Source organism: Mandrillus leucophaeus, unplaced genomic scaffold (genome assembly GCF_000951045.1).
Source record: "Mandrillus leucophaeus isolate KB7577 unplaced genomic scaffold, Mleu.le_1.0 Scaffold262, whole genome shotgun sequence".
NCBI lineage: Eukaryota > Metazoa > Chordata > Mammalia > Primates > Cercopithecidae > Mandrillus > Mandrillus leucophaeus.
Genome location: NW_012102721.1, coordinates 565667 through 589877, shown reverse-complemented (window position 1 = coordinate 589877; position 24211 = coordinate 565667). Strand labels below are relative to the sequence as shown.

At 40.0% G+C, this 24211-nt stretch overlaps 2 protein-coding genes across 8 annotated transcripts in view; both read right to left on the bottom strand.

Moving 5' to 3' along the window:
• The window catches only part of KCNJ15 (potassium channel, inwardly rectifying subfamily J, member 15), a 149380-nt gene extending 146759 nt beyond the window's left edge, over nt 1–2621 (bottom strand). For both annotated transcript variants that reach the window (XM_011984145.1, XM_011984154.1), the window contains exon 1: nt 2572–2621. The gene's annotated coding sequence lies outside the window, so the exon portion shown is untranslated. The remainder of the gene's footprint in view (nt 1–2571) is intronic.
• A 48-nt stretch (nt 2622–2669) lies between these two features.
• The window catches only part of LOC105542560 (Down syndrome critical region protein 8-like), a 47260-nt gene continuing 25718 nt past the window's right edge, over nt 2670–24211 (bottom strand). For 2 of the 6 annotated variants that reach the window (XR_001006488.1, XR_001006487.1), the window contains exons 3-4: nt 5235–5331; nt 3250–3457 (exon numbers count right to left, since the gene is read on the bottom strand). Coding sequence is in view for 1 of the 6 variants with exons in the window: in XM_011984156.1 (XP_011839546.1) it covers nt 2682–2721; nt 3333–3457; nt 5235–5331 (262 nt within the window). In the remaining 5 variants the exon portion in view is untranslated. Of the gene's footprint in view, nt 2722–3249; nt 3458–5234; nt 5350–24211 lie in introns of those variants that run through there. The other 4 variants (XR_001006491.1, XR_001006489.1, XM_011984156.1 and 1 more) reach the window with 3 other exon arrangements.

Below are 24211 nucleotides of genomic sequence, written 5' to 3'. Positions count from 1 at the left end.
AAGTGTAACCACCTTCCCAAGTAGAAATAGCACCATCTGCATCAACCATTCCCAAACTTTGCTCCAAGAAAATTAAATGAGTTACAGGATTTACATTGCAGGGCAGTGGACTGAGTCCTCGAAATTCAATCCTTCTTTTCCATGTAGTTGGTGCCCCCTAGTGGCCAAGAGGACCTTCCCGCGTCTGGGAGGCCCCTGCAATAAGATCTGTGCCTTGAATTAGTGTTGAGTCCCTAGTTGCTTGTGAGGTGACCAGGGACTGAAGACCGAGGTTGGGAATGGAAGCAACTCCACTGACTTGGGGGCATACTGAGTGCTTAGCTTTTCCCATGGATTGTCTCATTAAATCCTTCAAAATCCATGACAGGGTTACAATTAGGACCCCATTCTACTGTTCAGTGGTTGAAGTGCAGTTAAATTCCTTGTCTAAGCAACCTGAGGGGAAGGACTGCAGAAAGATCCTGGGGTCAGGGGCTCTCAGCACATGGCAAGGAGGAAAGGGAGAGAAGCTGCACCTCTCATTCCTCTGGGGGTGCTTCTTTGCCAAGTCAGCCCCACTGCAGGGTGTTTCCCCTTTGCCGAAGGCTCCTGATGCGTCTCCAACCCCTTCTTGGGATGAGCTGCAGGTGGCATCAGGAAACCTATGGTGTGGAGAGCCCTCAGGACTGAGTTTTTTTCAGGGTAATTACTCTGGCAGCATTTGTTTTTTGTGCCTGATGATTTGATTCAAAAAGAGTTGTTTTTCTCTCTTTCTATAAAACCAAAAACACTGCACCCATAGGGAGATTTCTTTGTTTTTTCTCCCCACTTTGCTAGTCACATACAATGAGCTGTTGCTCAGACCCTTATAGAAGCCCCCTTTATAATCTATGTTTATATGGAAATTGCTTTTCACACTAAAACTAGACTTGCACCAAGTCTATCCTGTAGGTAGTGGAGGTCACTTGTTTGTTTTGAATGGTTGATTGACAATTAGAGCACACTGGGAATTTTAGATAAGACCCTTCACCCAATCCATCCTGATGGAAGGGTGAAGGCCACAATGTCTCATTCAATAATGTAGAAACCAGAGGGGCTTAAATGGTGAGAATTACGTCCAAATGATAAATGATTTGTGTAAAACCCTAGGGTTTTGCCTAGTCATATTAAACCTACTGCCATAAGAAAATTTAATTTCAGAAAGAAAATGCTGGAAATGAGCCAGCTTCACTCTATTCGCATAAGGCAGGCATGCTTGAGGATGAGGACATCTTGGTCCTTGCTGCATTAAGCTTGGCCTGGATGGTGCCAAGGAAAAATGGCTGGAACCAGGATGGTGAAGGTCACTACAAAGTCGATCTGCAGGCATCTCCCGCCCAAGAGTCCCCCTGAGCAACCACAGGATACAGGGCCCTGCCTCGGGCAGCTACAGAGAAATTGCACACACCCGAAGAGCTCCTGTTGCTTTCAACAGCACGAGGTATAGCAGTAGTGAGAACCGTCCTCAGAAAGGTGCTGACCCTCTCATGGCACAGGCCAACTGGCTTGAAAAGCTATACCTTGGCTTCAAAGGAGGCCAAGCATATAATTTTAAGGAGGTAATGAGAGGTATTTTCAACTCTGTGTTCTAGAGCAGGCAAATCTGCACATGAAAGATTTGTCTTTCATTCAGTTACATTTGTTGAAAGCCCAGTGGCTGTTGGAATGTTTAGGGACCAAGTTCATCCTGTAACTAAACAGCATGTACAGAATGAGGCAAGGAGAAGGGGTCAGACATTGGATCTTAGATGACTAAGAATCCCAAACTGCAGACAACCTGGCTGATGGGCCAAACATCAGACCCAAATCCTTACAAGTACATATCACTAAACCGCAAATAGCACTAGTCTTAAAGAGAAGACAAATCATTAGGAAGAAATCAATGAAACCGACCACAATCACTAACGGATTCATGAGAAAGAACTCAAACTCAAAACTCTATGTTTTCTAAATCACTGGACATGGAATAAAATCGCATCATCAGAGCAGTCATAGAACTGAGTTGGGCAGCAGTGTGACCTCACTTGGAGAAAGTTCCCAGGGTACAGAAGATCAGCATATTTTGTCTAACAGATCCTCAAGCTCAGTAAAACATCATTAGAGCACAGTAGCTGAGTATGCACAAGAACTGTATTCATTACAGAGGACTACCCTTTCTCTTTAAGTTAACAGAATTACCCTCCCAAAGCTCCATGCACTGGGGATCTAAGAACTCCAGTTTGCTGTAATGTTTTTTTAACAAGATTTGTGTGAGTCTCAGTGTGTGTATGCATGTATCTGTGTGCCTTTTCTTTATAGGACTATTCTGCCTCTTCCTTAGTACCTTTCATCTTTTCCCCTGAGCTTGCATCTATATTTCTCTGGATTGCTCAGACCCCAACCACCCCTAAAAATTTCACAGTTCCTAGAAAATCCCATTCTCCAAGAAGCTTAAAGAATTTTGATTGCTTGAAAGAAAAAAAAAAAAACAAAAAACAAAAAAAAAAAAACCCGGGTGGAGGAGTCATATTCCCCTACTTTACAGAAAACAAGAAAAGGTGAAGCATCAATTACCTTCTCATTGAGTCCTTCACCACGCTGCACAGCCATCCTTCCTCTGAAGATGCTGCTTGGTCATTACCTCACTGGGCTGGGAATCCAGCATTCCCACAAGGAGGCATGCTTCAACATACTTGAAATGAGCGGTGCACCAGGAGCACAAGCCTTGGGGTTTCCCAGAGTGGTAGGAATTGAAATCAAAGGATTCTATACCATTGGTGAGGATTCACAAGAGAACATGGTCATTCTAATGACACTATGACGTCTTGATGGGATACTTCAGCCATTCCTTTAAGCTTACCTACAGTCTCAACCTCAATCCTCTTAATCCTAGAAGCATTTCCCAACTACTATCCTCCCACCAATGTGCCGGTTTTCTTAAACTCACATAGAGCAGAACACTTTCTGGAAACCCAGAAGAGATAGCTCTATCGCTATATACTCTATAGAGCTATATAGCTCTATATAGTAAATTTTGCACCTATAGCTGCAAAAATTACTCTATAGCTACAAAAATTACTCTATAGCTGCAAAAATTACTCTATAGCTGCAAAAATTACTATAATTTCTTACAGCCTGTTTTGGTAGACAGCATGGCCAATATTGTCTTGGTTTAAATAAGATGATACAAATCAGATGCAGAATGATGCTACTTTTGAAAATGCCTAGCACACATGAAAGATGTTTGTGCAGTGAGGTACTATAAGAATTTTTATTAATGACAGCTTTGCAATTAAGTGTATGTTCACTAAATATGGAAACAAATGAGAACTAACAATAAAAAGGAGTTCCAAGAAAATTGCCATGGCATGAACTGAATGGACTCATACTGGGCCAGCACTTTAGGTCTCGGCATGAACAGCTTCATCATTCCAGAACTTTCTTGATTTCCAAGGTTTGTCTGAAAACCAAACAAGATGACTTTGTAGAAAATGATTCATGGATCCACTAATATGGGCGATATGTCACTGTATCCGCCCATTCCAGAACCCCATGGTTATTCCACATTAGGTGGGTCCCAACTGCCCACTGAGTGGAAGCCAAGACCCTCACTCAGGTCTCCCAACTCTAACCCTCCACTCCAGCTTCCCCTACGTTTTCTGACGTTTTCAACAGGCTTTGCTGATTCCTTGTTCTGCACTGTTATTAAATCTTGCTTCCGCCTCCCTTAAGAATAATCACCCTCACTTCTCCACAAATTTATGTTCTCAACTTTCTTTAAGATCTAATGGAAAACAGGTTTCAAAAAGCACTCCTCTACCTTCCCTGTCACAATTTTACAATTCATTCTTTACTTACTGCCACTAACACTTACAGAAATAACATAAAATAACTATTATTCTTGCTTACATTTTATGGGAAATTGCTCCTCAATTTTTGCACGTGTGTATATTTTGACTGTCCAGTAATTTCTTTGAAAGCAAAGTCAGTGCATTATTTTTTAAAAAATAACAGTGCCAAGGATAGCCTGGAAGCAGGATAGAGATTCCTCTCGTGTTGATCATGACCTGCCAACCAATTTGTGTTTTGACTGCTCCATTCTCAAGCTGACTTCCAAGATCACATATCATTCTCAGCACACACACAAGCCTTGATATCACATTTCTTTAAAAGGTCTCTCCCCAGATTCTACATCATTTCCAACTGCTGCTCTTTTTTTCTGCTCTCCTTATATTACGTCACAATGAGTCCAAATAATTCTGTAAATTCTCTCTTTATTTGCTCACTGCACATTCTCTATCCCTACCTCCATCTACTTCATTCAAGATTTTGAAGACGACTCTGCTTAAGGTTTCCTACAGCTTCCATCTGGCCAAATACAGTGTTGAACTCTCATACTCCATCTTGTTAAAAACTCTCATCACTGATCATTAGAGACATGCAAAGCAAAACCACAATGAGACACCATTGCATGCCAGTCAGAATGATGATTATTAAAAAGTCAAGAAACAACAGATGCTGGCAAGGCTGTGGAGAAACAGGAATGCTTTTACACTGTTGGTGGTAATGTAAATTAGTTCAACTATTGTGGAAGACAGTGTGGCAATTCCTCCAAGACCTAGAACCAGAAATACCATTTGACCCAGCAATCCCATTACTGAGTATGTACCCAAAGGAATAGTAATTAATCTATTATAAAGACACATGCATGTGCATGTACGCTGCAGCACTATTCACAACAGCAAAGACATGGAATCAACCCAAATGCCCATCAGTGACAGACTAGATAAAGAAAGTGTGGTACATATATACCATGGAATATTATGAAGCCATATAAAGGAATGAGATCACGTCCCTTGCAGGGACATGGATGCAGCTGGACGCCATCATCCTCAGAAAACTAATACAAGAACAGAAAACCAAACACCATATGTTCTCACTTATAAGTGGGAACTAAACAATGAGAATATATGGAAGCAGGGAGGGGAACAACACACACTGGGGTCTGTCAGCGAGGGGCTGAAAGGCAGGAGAGCATCAGGATAAATAGCTAATGCATGCTGGGCTTAATACCTAGGTGATGGGTTGATAGGCGTAGCAAACCACCATGGCACACGTTTACCCATGTAACAAACCTGCACATCCTTCACATGTATCCCAGAACGTAAAATTTAATTTAATTTGATTTAAAAAACAAAAACAAAAACTCTCATCAGGCCAGGCATAGTGGCACACACCTGTAATCCCAGCTGCTCAGGAGGCTGAGGCATGAGAATTTCTTGAACTGGGAGGTGGAGGCTGCAGTGATCCGTGATTACACCACTGCGCTCCAGCCTAGGTGACAGAAAGAGGCTGTCTCAAAACAACAAAAACAAAAACAAAAGCAAAAGCAAAAACAAAAGCAAAAACAAAAACAAAACAAAACACAACTCTCATCAGTATTTGACATTTGACTTTCAGAGGACCATACTGTGTAGATTATTTTCCTACCTTGTCAGTTGCATTGGCTGGCATCATCTCCTCTTCTTCCTGACCTCTAAGCCTTCCTGTAGTCTTGACTGCAATATGTAAGCCATTTGTCTGAGCTTCTGTCAGGTCCCAGTCTCAACTTCAATCTTTTTTTTTTTTTTCAGATGGAGTTTTGTTCTTTTTTTCCCAGGCTGGAGTGCAATGGCACGATCTCGGCTCACTGCAACCTCTGCCTCCAGGGTTCAAGTCATTCTCCTGCCTCAGCCTCCCAAGTAACAGGGATTATAGGTGTATGCCACCATGCCTGGCTAATTTTGTATTTAGTAGAGATGGGGTTTCACCATGTTGGCCAGGCTGCTGGTCTTGAACTCCTGATCTCCAGTAATCCACCCGCCTCAGCCTCCCAAAGTGCTGGTATTACAGGCATGAGCTACCGTGTGCCGCTTTCAATCCTTTTAACCCTAGAAGCGCTTCCTGATTTCCCCAATGTCCAAGTTTTTCCAGAAGCATACAGGGCTCAGTTCTAGGACCTTTCTCTATCTACACTTATTCCTTAGGTAATACTCTCCAGTTGCATGCCTTTAATTACCATTTATGTTCTAATGGCTCCCCAATTTATATTTCCATCCTTGACCTTTCCTGTGATTCCTAGACTTGTGTATTCTACTTCCTTCTTGACACTTCTGCTTGGGTATCCGATAGACACACAGATTTACGACATGACAATCCAAATATTTCATTATCTTCTCCTTAGCCTACAAGATTCTGTTGCTCTCCTCTGTCCTGCATTATATGCTTTCTTTTGCAACAGTCAGCTGAAAAGCTGGAAACTTTATCTGTCAGACTCTTCTGCCTTTCAGTTTCTGGTTGCAGCTGTATTCTGCTAATGAGGTGCACTAGTGAGAGATTTCAAAGATGAAAGAGCGCAGAACATACTCTTCTTCCCCATGCATCAATGTAGGACATGAAAGCTTTGGCAGACATGAATTTTTGCGGTGGCCTCTGGGTGATCCATTCCAGTTACTCTTCTCAGTGCTGTAGGGCACCACTAGTTTCCTTCACTTTCCTAATCTGAGTGGCAGCAACAACTTCTGAATTCACTGGCCCAAGTAGTGACAGCAGAACTAAGTACTACTGGGCACCTTCTCTTACCTGTGTTTCCTCAGCTAATCCAATGCTTTTGAAAGTACTTGATTCCCTGTATGAAACCTCTTCATACTTAACATACTTGGAGTGGTTCCTTTTTTCCTGCATGAGTTCTCACTGATACAGTACCTCATCTCCTCAGTTAACCATTTACCCAGTCGCTAAAAACTGAAACCTAGCAGTCATCCTTGACTCCTTCTTTCCCTTTACGTCCCACATTAAACACAGCAAAAAGTCAGGCTGGATTTTTCTCCAAAATATGTATTGAATCCCATTCTTCTAAGCTACCCATCCTATAATGACTCTAGTGAAATGCACGGTCTTCTCTCTCCTAAACAGTTCCAGTTATTTACTAACCAGCTTCCACGGTCCCATGACAGTTTGCTATCAATATATTAGTCAGAGTAATCTTTTTAATATGCAAATAAGTTGCATCATTCTCCAACTCAAAACCATTCAATGGATTACCATCTCAATTCTGATAAGATCCAAACCCCTTACTTTAGCCTACAAGGTCTTGAAACTCCAACCTTTGCCTACCTGAATGGGCTCTGTCCTTCACCCGTTACCCTGTTCCAGCTGCATTTGCCAAGTTAATTGTTAGTTCCCACCCACTGTGTATTTAATATTTTCTGTGCCTGCATTGCTCTTTCTCTATCCCTCCCCATGGCCTGTTCTCCCACTTCATTCAGACCTCAAAAATCACCTCCTCAGATCAACCTTTCCAGACCACCCTATCACTTTCACTGCCCCTTCTACCCTGCTTTTATTTTTCTTCATGATACATCTCATTATCGAAAATTTTATTTCTTCTTTATTAATTTTTTGGGGGGTTATCTACATTCTCCACCAAAATGTTAGCTCCAAAAGGACTTAGTCAGCTAGTTGGCTGCTGAATCCCATTACCTAGGAACTATGTGCACCTAGCACATAGCGGGAATTCTATAAAAAGTGCTTAAATACATATTAATTTGATTTCTTGCCCCTCTAATCAGAGAGCTTGAATTTTCCAGGAGGAACTGTTAGCTGATTTTCTCAGGATGTCCCCTCCCTTGACCAGCCACAATGATAATATCCTGGGGAAATCAAAAGGAAAGCTGAAGAACCTGGCAGGAGCACCTGTCAAGGGCTGAAACAGGATGACATGAAGGCTCCTGAAAATGTGGCACAGTTAGCTCACAACACCTCACGCCAATAATGGTGCACAAGGCACAGAGAAACCAAAGTGATGGAGTGGGATTGAATTTTTGGTAAAGTGGTTTATTTTTGATTTTTGAAAACCCAAGATAATTTGTGATGCAGATATACCTCCAAAATGTGGTTGGGCTTAGGCTGATGAAAACTTGAGTTATATGCCTCCTGGTCAGAAAACAGGTGAACAAGAAGGCAGCAGAGTATTAGAAAACCGGGCTGAGTTCAGTCATCTTCTATGAATAACTCACAAAATGGATTATTCCAAGGTAGACAAATGAGACTTGTATGCACAAATGTGCTTTGGCTGAATGTGAAAGCTTTGGGAGGATTAATTACTTAGTTAACCACACATTTTCTAAGTCATTTTCTCTCCCTCCACTTCCTCCATCTCCTTTCTTCCTTATTCACTTCCATGATTCTTTATTCCTGGAAGCATGTTTTATGCATTATCTCATTTAACCCTTATAACAAACCTCTGAGCTATGGTCTCTATTTTACAGAAGAGAAACCGACCCTTCAAGAGTTATCTATAGGGAACGTGGCACCCCTCAACCTCACTCCCTGCTTTCTCCAATTCTAACTCTGCTGCTTCCCCACTTTATGTATCTCTTGGGTTAACTTCTCTTTTCACCACTTAGGGATGGTCACTTGTCCCTACTCTTTAAATCCTTTTGTCAACAACAACAACAAAAGATTCTTAAAGATTTTGAAAGTACAAAGGAACCTAGAAACAGGATCCAGTGTCATTCTTTCATTCTGCAATTCAGGAGACTGAGGCTTTGAGGGGAGCAATTGTTTGTTGAAAGTCACAGATTGAGTGCGTACTGAGCTACGTCTCCTGACTCCTAATACAGCATTCCTTTTTCTTATCAACAGTCAAGTACTTTTCCTTTGCATAATTGATTTCATACTATTCAAATTTCATATGAAAATGCACTAATGAGAAATGGTTTAAAATTTAAACTTGGGTTGCATTAAATATCATATTTACAAATAATAAAGGTCATCCTCCTCCCACTATCACATGATTATCCCACACACCTTTCAACCAATGTTGAATATTCAGTATTCATAAGATGCACATTCTTACATTGGGTAGCTTGTATGCATCAAGAGTTGGGTGTCTAGACATTCTTTAAGGTTCCTCACTGAGTTTTCTGACTTTTTCAAATTTATAAAAGGCAAAGATGAAAGAGCGATTATCTCTATGCTCTAGGAATCTCATAGCTATAGCACATGGGATTATCTATTTATAAAAAGTTCTCCAAGATCCATCTTATGAATCCAGTAGATAACACTTGCCATGAATCCAACAGACCATCCTTAAATGCTTAGCATGAATCTTATTCAGTATTTTAATATTTTAAGGTTATCAAGGGCACAGATCACTCACCTATAATACACCTAGACTCTTAGTGGGGATTCAGCTAAAAATAAGGAATATCCATTTAAAATGTCCCTGAAGTGCATTATTTCTGTGCACAGGTTTTTAAAACTTATTCATAATACCCATTATGTGTCCATATATAACATTCTTAAATTGATAGACACAGTCCACACATCCCCAGAAGGGGTCCACATAATGGATCAACCCTTGCTAAGTGAATGTGGATCATGTGTAAAAATCAAGGTTGCCACTACACATGTAATATAATGGACAAATGAAAAGTCAATGGAGAACAGAAAGTTAAATTTATAATTTAACGGAAAATTTACAATTTTACAGAAAATTACAAGTTATGAAAGAAAATGATCTAAAGGCCAACGAAACTTCTTTGGTTGCTAATTTTCTACCTTGGTGGAATTATTTCCGAGGGGCCTAAATTAGCAAGGGTGATTTCAGAGGCATTGAGTAACAAGTTCAGAATGAAATGCACGAGGCATGAGCTCCAAAAACTAGTAAATACTGGCACATTTGCATTTTAACTATTTCCAACCACCAAAGGTGTCAGTGCTTCTATAAAGAAGCTCCTTGATAACAGCCCAAGATACTAAATGCTCTCTGCTTGGGCACTGGAGGACACAGCTCAGGGCTTTAACTACTGGAGGAGGGGAATCACGTTTTCTCTGTTAAACAGGACAGAGAAGATGCTTTTTGATAGAAGCGTCAATCCAATATTCACAGAAATTATTTTCCCTGAGCAAGAAAACAAGGTGAATCTAGCCACATAATACATATTAATAATAGTAACTGGGGAAATTATTCATTCTATTTGTCAAGGATTTCATTTCTCCCTCCTTCAGGCACAGAGCAGAATTTTTTTTTTTCTACTTGCTTCTTTTAAGGCTCCACTCAACTGCTTAAGCATTTCTAGCCAAGTTCTGAGCAGACTGATGTTTCATCATGCAGATGAACCAGATCTATTCTAACTGGGACAAGCATTTACTGAGTGCCAGATAATTCATGAAGTGCTTTACTTGCATTGAGTCATTACTTTTCACAGTAATCCTATGAGGTGAGTATTATTTTGCCATTTTACAGATGAGGGAATTGATGTCTAGAGTAGGTAAGTGGCTTACACAAGGTCACAAAGCTACCAAGTGACAGAGTTCGGATTTGAACCTAGGGAGTCTGGATCCCGCACCTAGGCTCTCGACCACTCCAAAGATGAGAAGCCATTTTGCCTGTGCAAGAAAGAAAGACGAAGCTGTCTGTTTGGGGTTAAAGCACGTGTGCATATGATGGTCAAGGATTCAACCCAGGAGCCATTAGTACCTTTTTAATTTTAAACTGAACAGGAACTTTAAGTTAACAGAGACTTTTATTCTATTCATAGAATTAAATTTGTCAGGATTCTCCAGAGAAATCAAACGTGTGTGTGTGTGTGTGTGTGTGTGTGTGTGTACGCGCGCGCGCGTGTATTCAAAGAAATTTATTATAAGGAATTGGCTCATGTGATTATGGAGGTTGGCAAGTCCAAGTCTCAGTGTGGACCGGCAGGTTGGAGACCCAGGAGAGCCAATGGTGCAGATGAAATCCGAAGGCAATTGCTGGAGAATTTACTCTTGCTCCGGAAGGCGGTCTTTTTGTTGTACTCAGGCCTTCAACTGATTAGATGAGGCCCACCCACATTATGAAGAGCAATGCACTTTACTTAGTCTATCAGTTTAAATGTTAATCTCATCCCAAAACATCACCAAGTTGACACATAAAATCAACCATCCTCGAATAGTGGTTGATTTGACAGTTCAGGGTTACACGGCAAAGCCAACACCAGAGCTCAGATAGATCATCTGGCTCCCCAGTCAGCATGACCAAACACCACGCCAGCCCCCCATGGAGCCCTGAAAAACATCCACCACCCCTAAGGTAAGCAGGGAAAGGATTAAGACTTTATGTTCTTCTAGCTCTACTCTGACTTAAAAGAACTTCCACTCCTTTTTGTCAATTCTTTTGTAAGTTGACACTACAACTAAAAGATTTTTTATAGACAGCAATGTTCTCTTATTTACTGTTTAGAAGGTTGGTAACACAGGAAGCACAAAACAGCACCTAAAATTAGCTAAGGAATATGATTTTCCTAAGCGACACCACTTTTGTTGATAAGAACTTTAGCTTGACCCCTTCGATTAAGAAAGACTGGATCTGGCCCGTGGTAAGGAAGAGGAGGCAGACTGCATTTGAGCCCATCCAAGGGTTGCATTTTAATTGCTTCTTTTACCCTGGGAGCTCCCTGGCTTCTTCCTGAATGATTCCTCTTGTCTCCCCACCATCTGCCACACTTCCTGACATTACCAAAGCAGGAGTCAAGCATTGTACTTGGTAATACTGACAATAAACTCAGACACTCAAATACATCATTTTGCTCAAGGCATTATTTAAAGGCATTTGCTTAAAGGCATTGCTTCATCATCTGCACACGTAAGATACTTCTATAAACATGAACTGGATAGAAAAAACTCAGGATGCAGATCCCATATGTGCAGAAATTACACAACCAGGATACTGTGAGAATTCAAACGTTCAATAAGTTTATCCAAAGTCGACCATTCTTTTCCTTAGGATTCCCCATCTCCATATGACCTGTGTGCCAATAGCTGCTATGTGGAGCACTTCCTAGGAGAATGGCACTGGCTCAATGCCTCCCCAGTAGTGAGTGTTGGAGCCAGAAACTGAACCTCATGCTACCTAGACCAGGAGTTAGCAATTTTTTTTGGTTTGTTTTTGGGTTTTTTTTTTTTTTTTTTGGTAAAGAGTCAAAGAGTAAATAGTATAGATTTTGCAGGAAATACAGTCTCTGTTGCAACTACTCCACTCTGCTGTCATAGAATAAAACTGGTCTTTGAAAACAGGGACAAGGAAGAAGCACGGCTATGTTCCAATAAAACTTTTGTGGACACTCACAGCTCATACAAAACAAGCAGCACACTGAGTTTGACCCATGAGCTGTAGGTTGATCATCTCTGATCAAGATGATCACAGGTCACGGCTTCAAAAAGAACTGTAGAATGACACTAAGAATTAGGAGTGAAACCCAATTGCACTAACAGATTACTTCTGCTAGCCTTTCAGAAAGCTTTAACCATCAATCAAAGGCTGGAAAGAAAGGCCAGATCTCCTGTTAAGTGAATTTAAGTATCAAGAAAAGAAGTAGCAGATGTTGGGGTATGTATGTGAAACAAAGTGACTTTGACTTCGGACCTAAAAGTCTCTTTAAGGATATTTGTACTAAGAGTAGAAAGGAAAGGAGTGATGGAAAGCATAGTATCATTCAGAATCTAAGTGTAGGAAGACGCCCTGGGGACGAGTCAATCTTCTTCTTTTTTTTTTTTTCCTTTTTCTGTTCTCGCCAGGTGGACACCGGAATGTCATCTTGCCTTTTCTTAAGAGAGTAGACTCCAGGGTCTATCGTTCCCTTCTTTATGTCCATGTGTACTTATTGTTTAGCTCCCACTTATAAGTGAGAGCATGAAGTATTTATTTCGTTTCTATTCCTGCATTAATTCACTTAGGATTATGACCTCCAGCTCGATCTATGTTGCTGCAAAGGACATGATGTCATTTTTTAACAACTGTATAGTATTTCATGGTGTATATATACCACATTTTCTTTATCCAGTCCACAAATGAGAGTGGGAGGATGGCGAGGATTGAAAAACTACCTATCAGGTATTAGGCCGATTACCTGGGTGACAAAATTATCTGTACACAAAGCCCCCGCGACATACAATTTACCCATGTAACAAACCTGTTACACGTGCCCTTTCAACCTAAAATAAGTTGAAAAGAAAATAAATAAATGAATAAATAAAAAGAAAGTAATGCAATCCATCCTATATATGAAGAAGAAAAATAGCATGACCCTATCAACAGACAGGAAAGCACTTGAGAAAATCGAATACCCTTTCACGGTAAAAACCAGCTCAACAAAGAATAAAGGAGAACTTCCTTAACTTGATAATGAATATTATTTAAAAATGTAGAGCTACCATCATAACCAACATGGTGAGAAACTAGAAATTACCCTGCTAACGTCAAGACCAAGGCAAGGATGTTCTCTATCAGCACTCCTTCTTAACATTTTACTGGGAGTCTTAATGCAGTGATATGAGAAAAGGGGGTATATTGCTGGTGAAGAATGCAATAGGCTGCTCTTTTTAACAAATGACAGTGTTGTCTATGTAGAAAATCCAAAATAACCAAAAATAATTTCTGCAACTAGTAAGTGCAGGATATAAGGTTAACACAATTAAACTGTTTTCCTACAAATTAAATTATAATTAAAAATAAATTTTAATGAAAAATAAATTGTTTTCCATTAAAATTAGCACTTTCTGAAATGAAATACTTATGAATCTCACAAAATAAGTACAAGATGAAAACTACAAAATTCTGATGAAAGAAATCAAACAGCTAAATAAATAAATATTTTATTTTTATTTATATAAAGACTCAATGTCTAGATGTCATTTCTGTCCAAGTTGACCTATAGACTCAACACAATCCCAATCTAAACCCTGGGAAATTATTTTGTGGATTTTGAGAAGCTGTTTCTAAAATTTATATGAGGAGAAAAAGACTCAAAATAATCAATACAATATTAAAGAATAACAGAGTAAGAGTAAAAGGACTGATATTATTCCCCTTCCATATTTATTACAATGCCATAATCATCAGGAGAGTGTTGTATTGGCAAAATAATAGGCAAATAGATCAAAGGAACAAAATACAGACCTCAGATATAGATCCACACAAATATAGTTAACTGATGATTTTTTACAAAGAATCAAAGGCAACACAATGGAGAAAAGATAATCTGTTCAAGAAACGGTGTTGTAACAACTAAACATCCACATGCAAAAAAAAAAAAAATGACTATAGGCCTAGCCCTTACACCCCTTTCAAAAATTGACTCATAATGGGTCACAGACCTAAATGTAAACACAAAACTGTAAAACCCCAAGAAGACAGGAGAAAATCTAATTTACCGTGAGTACAGTGATAATATGTTGACCTTCACTGAAATTTAAAAACAAACAAAAAGGACCCAAAATTCTGTGAAAGACATTGTTAAGAGAATGAGAAGACAAGCCATGGACTGGGAGAAAAATATTTTCATAGTACATATCTGGAAAGAAATATTATTCAAGATATTCAAAGAATACTTGCAACTCAACAAAAAGAAATGAACAACCTAATTAAAGAATGGGCAAAAGGCTTGAACAGACACTCAGTCAAAAAAGATATACAGATGGTAAATAAGCAAATGAAAAAACTCTCAACATCATATGTCATTAGGAAACTGCAAGTCAAAGCAACAATGAGATGGCACTACACTTTTATTAGAACAGACAAGATATAAAACCCTGACAACACCAAATGCTGGTGAGGATGTTGGGGAGCAGGAACTCTCATTCATTGCTGGTGATTATGAAAAATGTTACTAGCATTTCAGAAGACAATTTGGCTGTTACTTACAAAACTAAACAGATTCCTACCATACAATTCATCAAGCATACTTCTTGGTATTTTCACAAGTGAGTTGAAAACTTATATCCAATCAAAACCTTCTCAGGGAAATGTATAGCAGATTTTTACATAATTTCCAAAACTCGGAAGGTTGCCAATCTAAAAAGGCCCCATACTGTGTTATTACAATGGTCTGGCATTCTGTAAAAGGGCACAACTATGGAGACAGTGAAAAGAGGTTTGTGGGAGGAAGGGATTAATGGGAGGATCACAGAGGATTTTCAGTGCAGTGAAACTGTTCTGTATGACACTCTGTCATACAGGTATCTCTGTACATTATTACACATAGTCAAATCACACTAAATATACGGCACTGAGAGTGACCCTAACTTAGACTATGGGCTTTGGGTGATTATGAGTTGTCCATGCAGATTCATCAGTTGTAACAAATGTACCACTCTGGTGTGGACTGTTGACTAGGGTGATGCAATCATGTATGGAGTCAGGGGGTGTACAGAAACTTTCTGTACTTTCTTCTCAATTTTGTTGTGAACATAAACTGCTCTAAAAATAAAATATATTGAAAAACGAAAAAAGAAAGAGAATCAAGCAATTTCAAGATACTGAAAGAGCTTGGAGTCAAGTGCAGTTGCCTAAGGGTGAGCAGGTAGCAGCTTTACTTTCAGGGGAACGTCCAAGAAGACTGTCTGGCTCCCTGCTAGTAGTAAGGAGTCCACCTTTAGAAGGAGGGGGCGGGGAGAGACCTTTTGTTCTAGTGGCTGAGCTCTAAAAGCAGAGGCCCTCAGATCACAGCATCCTATTAGCTGAGTTTAGCTCCGAGTATCATTGGCCACTCTTAAAAAAACACAATGTCTTGGGAAAGAGCTTGGGTCAGCAGCTGCCTGGCAGCATCTTCCAGGTGGATAGGACCAGCACTCAGCTCAAGCCATGTGGCAGCGAGCACCAATTGAAGCTCAGCTCTCACTGGGGTGACAGTTTGATTAAACCTGGGTCCATTTGGACCACATCAGCCCTCCAGGTTTGTGGACAATTTGAGGAGGAGAGAACATCAAAGGGGAGATACTGGACCTCCAAATAAGAGTGCCCTTGAAGGATAAACCCATTTTCAGTGGCGGGAAAAATGAAAGAGATGGGATGTGTTTGCCCCTAAGGTTTTGGAACTTCTTCAGGTTGTATAAGGACTAAATGAGATTCTGGGTCTAGAGGCTCCATCACACGGCCGAACACTTCCAAAGGGTGAAAAACTGCTAATCTCCATGACCTCTTTACCCCACTTCCCCCAGGTATTCTCCTGCCCCTTGAGAGAGAGGGAGCCTCAGGGGCTGATAGAGACTCATTCATTGAGAACCTCTGGGTGTACAAAACCCAGCCACCCCAACTTTTTGTTCACACTGCTTGTCCCTCTCCTCTCTTCCTTTTCTACTTCTCAATTCTAGAGCTTAGTGCCTCTTCTTAGAACTCTAGAATCCTCCCCTCCAAGCCCAGATATCTTGGTCTCTTATGTCTTCAACCACCAAGACTCCTAGATTCCAAACAGAAATAAAGGAGTGCTTGGAAGTCTGCTCCAGAACTCAGCCAAGAGAAGGCGGGTTGGGGTCTGGGTACTAGTTGAAAGACCCCTAATGTGGAGCCCAAAGAACTCAAGCTCATCCTGTGTGTTGCATGTGACTGGCAACACCCAGTTCTCCAGGCAGCCTCATCTGTGTTTTTGTTTATTTGCTGGGCCAGGGAGAAAGGACTGATGTTAGGTGTCACTGGCATGAATTCTACTTATTGACATTAGCAGACTAACAAAGAGAGGAGAGAAAATCAAAAGCAATAGGCATTTTAAGCTTTTAAAAAATTACTTATCATCTCTGCCTAATCACCAAGAAGTGTCATCTTGATTACTTACAATCACTAAATGTCACATTTACTTTCTGCTTCAAGTGCCATTTACCCACACATCTACATCTTTCAGACATGTGGCTGTAGCTCTGATGAATGTGGCTGTCTCCACAAGACACTCTGGCATCATCCTTTTATGATCATTCTTCAAGGACTCTTTGTCTTCTTTTAACAAAGGGGAGGACACTGGTCCTAAGAGGTGACTCTTTAGACCAGGCAGCAGTCCCTGTCCCTCTTGTCAGTCCAGGTCTTCCAGGTCAATGCATTAAGCATATCTTCTAATTCTGAAGCTTTGACATCTGGGGACTTGCTGACCCTGGAGAGACTGCCCCTCCCAGGGACAGCCAATTCCTAAAGATAAATTATTTGCCTACAAGGGTGTCTTCCAGATGCAAACCAACTAACCCAGAGCCCATGCCCCAAAGACGTTCTTCATCAGACTCCCACAAGCCTCCCCAACCATTCACCTGCCCAAATCATCCCATGGCCAGGTACCAGGCAATGAGAGACAGCCCCTGCAGCCCAGAGCCCTTTGGAATTATTTAAACCAGACAATCCTAAGTCTGTCTACCCTGCCTCACCTGTTCCTTCTCACAGGAACCGTAATAAAGGCTCTTGTCCATGTTCTCCTCCCAGTCCCTCTGCTTCCTGACCAACCCTGGCACTTTCCCAAAGGGCCCTGTATGGAGTGGCTGCCTCCTCCTCTTGAGTAATAAACCATCCTTTCAACGGCAGTCATCTCCTGATCTGCTGAACTCACTATGCCTGAATAATAATAAAACCTACAATTTAAAACACTCACATCCCCATAAACTCTGCTGATCTTCATGCTCATGTGAAAGTTTGAAATGATGCAAACTTTCATGCATTTTCCAGCATCAGTGTGTAGAGAAATGAAATTGAGAGGGTAAAGCACTTGCTTTAGAGTCAGATTCTGGGGAATTAAATTTGACTTCTGCCTCCCGCTGCCTGGAGACCTGGGTGAGTTACTGAATCCTTCTTGCTTTATTTTTCTCATCTGCAAAATGGAGGATCAACAAAGACCTATCTCACAGGACTGGAAGAATACACCAAAAGTATCTGTCATACTATGAGTACTCAAAACTGTTGTTGCTACATTACTTTTCCTCGATATGTGGTTATCTGGAGTTTTTTGTAACCACTAGGCTAAATCTTATCTGAATGAAGATCGCCATTTTCCATCAATTCTTTCAAAGATTTGGTTTGCATATGGCATTTAGCTTTACATATAGTCATTAGAACATGCACAGAACTTATTAATCATTAAGATCTCAAAACCTTTAGATTAGAACTTGACTTAGACCGAAAGCAGCGTTTTCCTAACTTGAGCACTGGGGCACCCCAAGAATACCTCTGCAGAACCTGGTTAGATAAACCCTACATTAAAAATTAAATACTGTCTGTTGAAATGACTGCTTCATGCTGACAGAATTACAAACCCTAATACAAATGGGGGCCCTATAATATCGTATACATGGAGGTGTTACCCAAATAATCAATCACCTCAATATAAATGCACACATGTAAAGGTAGATTTTAAGTGAAGCCACAAGAGAAAAATCTTCTCAAAGAGAGATTCCCATGGATCCCTAGAGAATGTATTCATCAAGCAATTTGGATCAACTTACAGATTCCAAGAAATCTAAGGTGAAGCCATGTATTAGTCCATTCTCGCATTGCTATAAAGAACTGAGACTGGCTAATTTATAAAGAAAAGAGATTTAGTTGATTCACAGTTCCACAGGCTGTATAAGAAGCATGTCTGGGGAGGCCTCAGGAAACTTACAATCATGGTGGAAGGTGAAGGAGAAGCAGACATGTCTTGCATGGCCGGAGAAGGAGAAAGAGACAGTAGAGGGAGGTGTCACACACTTTTAAACAACCAGATCGCAAGAGAACTCATTATTGAGAGAAAAGCAAGGGGAAGTCCCTCCCTGTGATCCAATCACCTCTCACCAGGCCCCTCCTCCAACATTAGGCATGACAATTTGATACAATATTTGGGTAAGGACACAAATTCAAAACATATCAAGCCACCTCTATAAATAAACATCTTTCTTCTAGATGCACTACTTTTATTAAAGTCAGCTTTCTGAGCTACGAAGTGTATCTGACTACCAAGTTGTAAGTCTTCAGTCTCTGGCAAGACAGTTTATGTAATTGCTAATGGGAAAGGATTTGCTTATCCCATCACTGAGACCCCCAAGGTCAACTTCATGGGTGTGTAGTCTGAGCCCCGGACTCAGAAGGCCCTTGTTGCGCTGATGAAAGTCTTAATTTATTTTGTACAAGGTACCTTGTATTTTCATTTTGCACTGGGCCCTTCAAATTATGTTCAGTCCTAGAGATCCTCATTTACTGCCCAGTGGCTAAAGGGCATGAGCCAGGCTGACAGCAGCCCTGGAAAGCTGCCTTGAGGATTTGCACAATACCATCATGGCACCATGACAGGCAGCAGCAGGTTCCTTCTTCAGAGAACCACTCTGCAATAGAAATATAATGAGCAAATTTAAATCATAAAAAATTCAGCTCATATCAGGTTAGAAAAGATGAGCCATCATAATTCAATTGGAAATAAAAGAACAAAAGGAAAATGAATGGCTTGCATTTTTTTTTTTTCAAACCCTACCAGCTGGCTGCTCTCTCTTGTTTATCTTGGCCTCTCATTCTTTATTTGGTAGCAAATTAATCTGGGTAGTGATCCCTATCGTAAGTCTTCCGAGTAGCTTAAAGGGCTGATTTCATTACGAGAGTCTAATCCTTCGATGCCTGCAGAATCCAGAGTTGGCAGACAACAAATGCTGCCTGTTCTCTACGAGGTCAATGGCCTAGGGTACCTAATGTCCTGTATATAAACAAACAACATAGGTCAGTCTCAGCCCCAAATCTTTCCTCTTTGTCTTCAGCATTGGAAATTGTGAACTGGATCATTCTGATAATCAAGGATCAGGCTGGGAGTAGACACAGAGATGAGTTTTGTCCTTAGCACCTTCCTGTCTCTTTTTGGGATCCCTGCTTTCTTGTAGGCTGCCTCTAACCTCCAGGACCCCATGTCCTGGGATAATGCTGCTGTGTCTGATATTTTCTTGCTCATGGGATAGCTACCTGTCCTCAAATCTCTTGCTGGTCAAACCCTACACATCCTGTAACCTCAGGGCTCTGACCTAAGCCACTTATCCTTGGGAAACATTTAGGTAAATATCACAGCTGATGCTGCAATTGTGCTCAAAGAATGTTTGCATTTCATAAAAGAGGAGACTCCTAGATACTAACACCCTAATCCACAAGGAATACTCTCACATGTAGACATTTGGATACCAGTAAATAACAAGGACATGATTTGGGAGTAACATACATTAGGAGGAAGGCTGTAGATATTTACTTGGGGAAAAAAATGTTGTCTTTTGTTTAAATATTGCTTTGAAAACTTATGTTGTCAGGAAAAAGTAAGATGGTTTCTGTAGCTTAGGCTGTCTCCACATTTTCCTTGCAAGCATTTTGCTAGCAATTGAGGTAATCCAGCTGGGGCCCAACAGGAGTGTGGTCTAACTTCCCACAGACATATCTAACTGACATTGGCACATGGCTCCACTGATTTCATGTTTTAAAGAGAAATAAGAAAATAAAAACTCTTTATTACGCCGAGCATCAGAAACATCAGAGAATAAAGAAAATTATTCCCTAATCGAGTATTTAAAAGAGGTCAACATCAAAATATGATTTAAACTGTTAACAGAAATTGTGAAAGATGTTAAAATGGGCAAGTGGATGGTGGGGTGGCACCTTCTGCATGGGCTCTGCCTTTTGTTGTCTTTGAGCTACTTCACACCTCCACAAAAACTGTCATCCAACTGGTTCCTGCCAATAAAAGCTCAAACAAACTGTACCCAGTGGAGATATAGTTCACAATTGCCCTGGAAATATTGACTAATTTTGCATTTATTTATAAATTTATTTCAGCATTTATTTCCTATGTATGTGTGTATGCGTTTTGAATTCTTCTTTGAATTGACGGTAAGATCTTGGTTCCCTCATTAATGAATGGGTTACATCTTTAATGTGTTTATTTAAACATTATGTGAGTTGTTGTTTTATCTTTTTAAAAAAATTATCTTGTATAGGATTCCTGCTCAGTAATCCAAGATGGTTGTGATGAAGGCTCAGTTTTTTTTCCCCAAAGTTGGTGCCAATTTATTCAGTCAAACTTATCTGGAAATTTTGTACTTAAAATTCTAAGTCCTACAAAAGGTCAAGGGCTCCTCCAGATCTGTTAGCTGCCAAAGATCCTGCAATTACTCGTCTGTAGCCACAGAGTGAGAAATTCACAGTAGGTTTGTATGTGTTTACTTGTTTTATGTTTGTTTTTATTTTTGTTTTTGGTGGATACCTTTTATCAGATGAAAAAGTCTATGAAACTAGGCCTCATAAAACTTAAAAAATTAGCACCAGGTGGCCCTAGATAGGGTCCCACCCTGCCTCGATAGGTTCCCACTCTGATAGGGTCCCACCCTGCCAATTCCGGGAAACAACCTCATGGGGTCCCACCCTGCCTCGAAGTTCCCGGAATCAACAACTCCAGGAAAGAACCTCATAAGGTCCTGCTCTAACCAATTAGAACAAGACACCTTGCTCAGGCCATAGCTAGACCCAATTATTTTGCGCCTTAAGCTCTGTTTGAATTTCGCGCCATAAGTTGTGTTTGAACTTGTGTTTGCCTATATAAAGAGCCTGTAACAAGCAGTCGGGGTCCCAGGGCCAACTTAGAGCTTGGGACCCTAGCGCGCTAGTAATAAATAACTCTCTGCTGTGAATCTCGTGTCGGTGATCCTTCGCGGCGACCCCTGCCCAGGAGGGAATCGAGAGTTCGGTTCCAACATCTCCATCTGTTTTTAGTTTACTTCCAGTTTTTACAAGCCATAACTATTTAATTTTATTGCCTTTTTGGCACTTTTTGAGGTGATCTATGGTGTGTCTACATTACTCTATTAATGTAGTGAATTGCATTAGTAGGTTTTTCTGTGTCAAGGCAGGCCTCATTCCTGAGTCATGATGTATTTGGGGTTTTAAAATATTCAATTTATGAATGCTTTATTTAGAATTTTTCATAAAATTCATATAATTCATAAAAAGAGATTTAAACTTTGGTATCTAGGTTATATTAACCATGTAGAACAAGTTGAGGACTTCTCCCAGTTTTTTTTCTAGGCTTAGAATGAGTTTGTATGTAATACTTTGACAATTAGTGGTTTATTCACATTTTTTTCTTCTTGAGTTAGTTTTGTAAAATTATAATTGCTAGAAAATTGTCTAAACTAAGATTTAAATTTATTGAAATTATGTTTTCTCATGATATTAAAAACTTTTACTAATCCTGTATTAGATAACTTTTTTCATTCTTAATATTATTTCGCTATGTCCTCTCTATTTTCTTCTGGGATAATCACACCAAGGGCTTGTGCGTTTTGCTAATCTTAAAAAAAAAAAAAAAACAGCTTTTTCTTGATCTTTTGTCTTTTTATTTTTGATTCTTGGATTAATCTAAGTTTGTCATCTGTATCTTATCTGTAATATAATACGAAAAAATAGCTCTGTGCGCCTTAAAGTATGTTCTACTTAAATCTCATTATGCAAACATGATACAAGCTCAAGGTCAACAAATATTTAGAAGAGGATTCTTTTCATTTTGATTAATATTAAAGTACAGTTTGATGAAAATTACACATTCAGCAAATGATGGCTTCAGTAGGACAAGGCTTGCATTGGAAATGTCATACCTCACAAGACAAATAATAAAAGCAGGCGGATATTAACTGAAATTGTGAATACATATTCAAGTTAGTAATATAAATGCCCATTTTCTGAATTTATTTACATGACATTCATTCTACATGTATTTTTGGAGTGTTATCAGAGCACCAGAGGCTCACTGGTGAGCAAGACCAAATGAGTCCCCACCCTCCTCAGGTATGCATTTTAGGAAGGGATGATAAACTAGAAAACTTTAAATGTGTAATATAATCCCAGATACAGATAGGTAGATTTGAAGAAAATACACCTGGGTAAAAGAACGGGGGATAAGTTGTTTTAGATTCTCTTTCAATGTTGATGGGTATCTAGTTATGAATATACTTTTACATGTTTATAGAATTTTTAAAGCATGCCTAGGCAGAGTCAATAAATATAATAGTGGTAGAAAAGGCAGTTGAAATAATAAAATTCTATGAATTTTTATAGAGTCGGTTAACTTGCATTAATCTGAGTTTGTCTTTTGTATCTTGTCTATAACATAGAACACGGACCAATAGTTTTCTCCATTTGATTTTTTTTTTTTTTTTTAAGAGATGGCGTCTTGCTATATTGCCCAGGCTAACCTCAGATTCCTGGGTTCAAACTATCCTCTGACCTCAGCCTCCTGAATAGCTGGACCACTGCACTCAGCTCCATTTGATTTAAGGACAAGAAAACAAAGTAGACATCATTATTAAAGAGCATTCTACTGTATCCATTTAGTAAATTATGTTGTGTTCCAGCTAAATACCCAAAGGTATTATGAGTTAAAAGGAAAAATCATGGAAATGTAATTATCATTGATGTAATGGTCATCTAACAGTCCCATTCACTGTACACATGTGAACAATAGTCAGCATTTCTCTTGCTTACTATGCACTGAGCACTTCTTCAGAAGTGGCTCATCTAGTCCTTCTAACCACTTTGCCAAGTAAAGACTGCTGTTACTCCATTTTACAAGTGGGAATGTGGAAGCTCAGAGAAGCAGCTTAGTCAAGGTAAACCAACCCCCCACCACCACCTCTTCACACCCGCCCCCTACCTGCTTAGTAGACAGGAGGGAAACCTGGGCCAGGTTTTTGCACTCTGGCAGTCTGACACCAGAATTTTAACTCCTACCATAATCCTAGACTACTTCCCCATTTGCTTAATTTGGATTAAAAAACAGACTCTTTTTAGTGGAATTTCTTCTTGGAAAATTGCCACAAGTGTGAATAAGCAAAAGGAGAGCCTCTAAAGGTTTGCCTAGGGCAGATGAAGAATTCTGAAAGATCTTTTTTTGCCAAGAGCACTATAAATTGAATGATGCTTAATTGCTCCATTTACATCTTTGGGACTGCTCTATCAACCATGCAGAGGCCTCAGCAAAAGGATGTTGGCTGGAGGCTCAAGTGGTTTCTGCCAATGCTAGTCCCAGGTACCCCACTCCTAGGGGCCCCACTTTTTTTGGCACAGCCTAAATTTACCCACCTAACCCCTCTCTTCCCTACCCCCTATGTCTCCTTTACTCTATTCTAATTTTGTCAGAAAGGTATTTTCTGAAGGCAGTTGTACGGTTGGAGCATGTGCTAATTAAATATACTTCTCCTTTAAACTTTATTATTTTTATTTTTTATTTTTGAGATGGGGTCTCACATTGGAGTACAATGGCGTGATCTTGGCTCACTGCAACCTCTGCCTCCCAGGTTCACGTGATTCTCCTGCCTCAGACTCCTGAGTAGCTGGGATTACAGGTGCATACCACCACACGTGGCTGATTTTTTGTATTTTTAGTAGAGA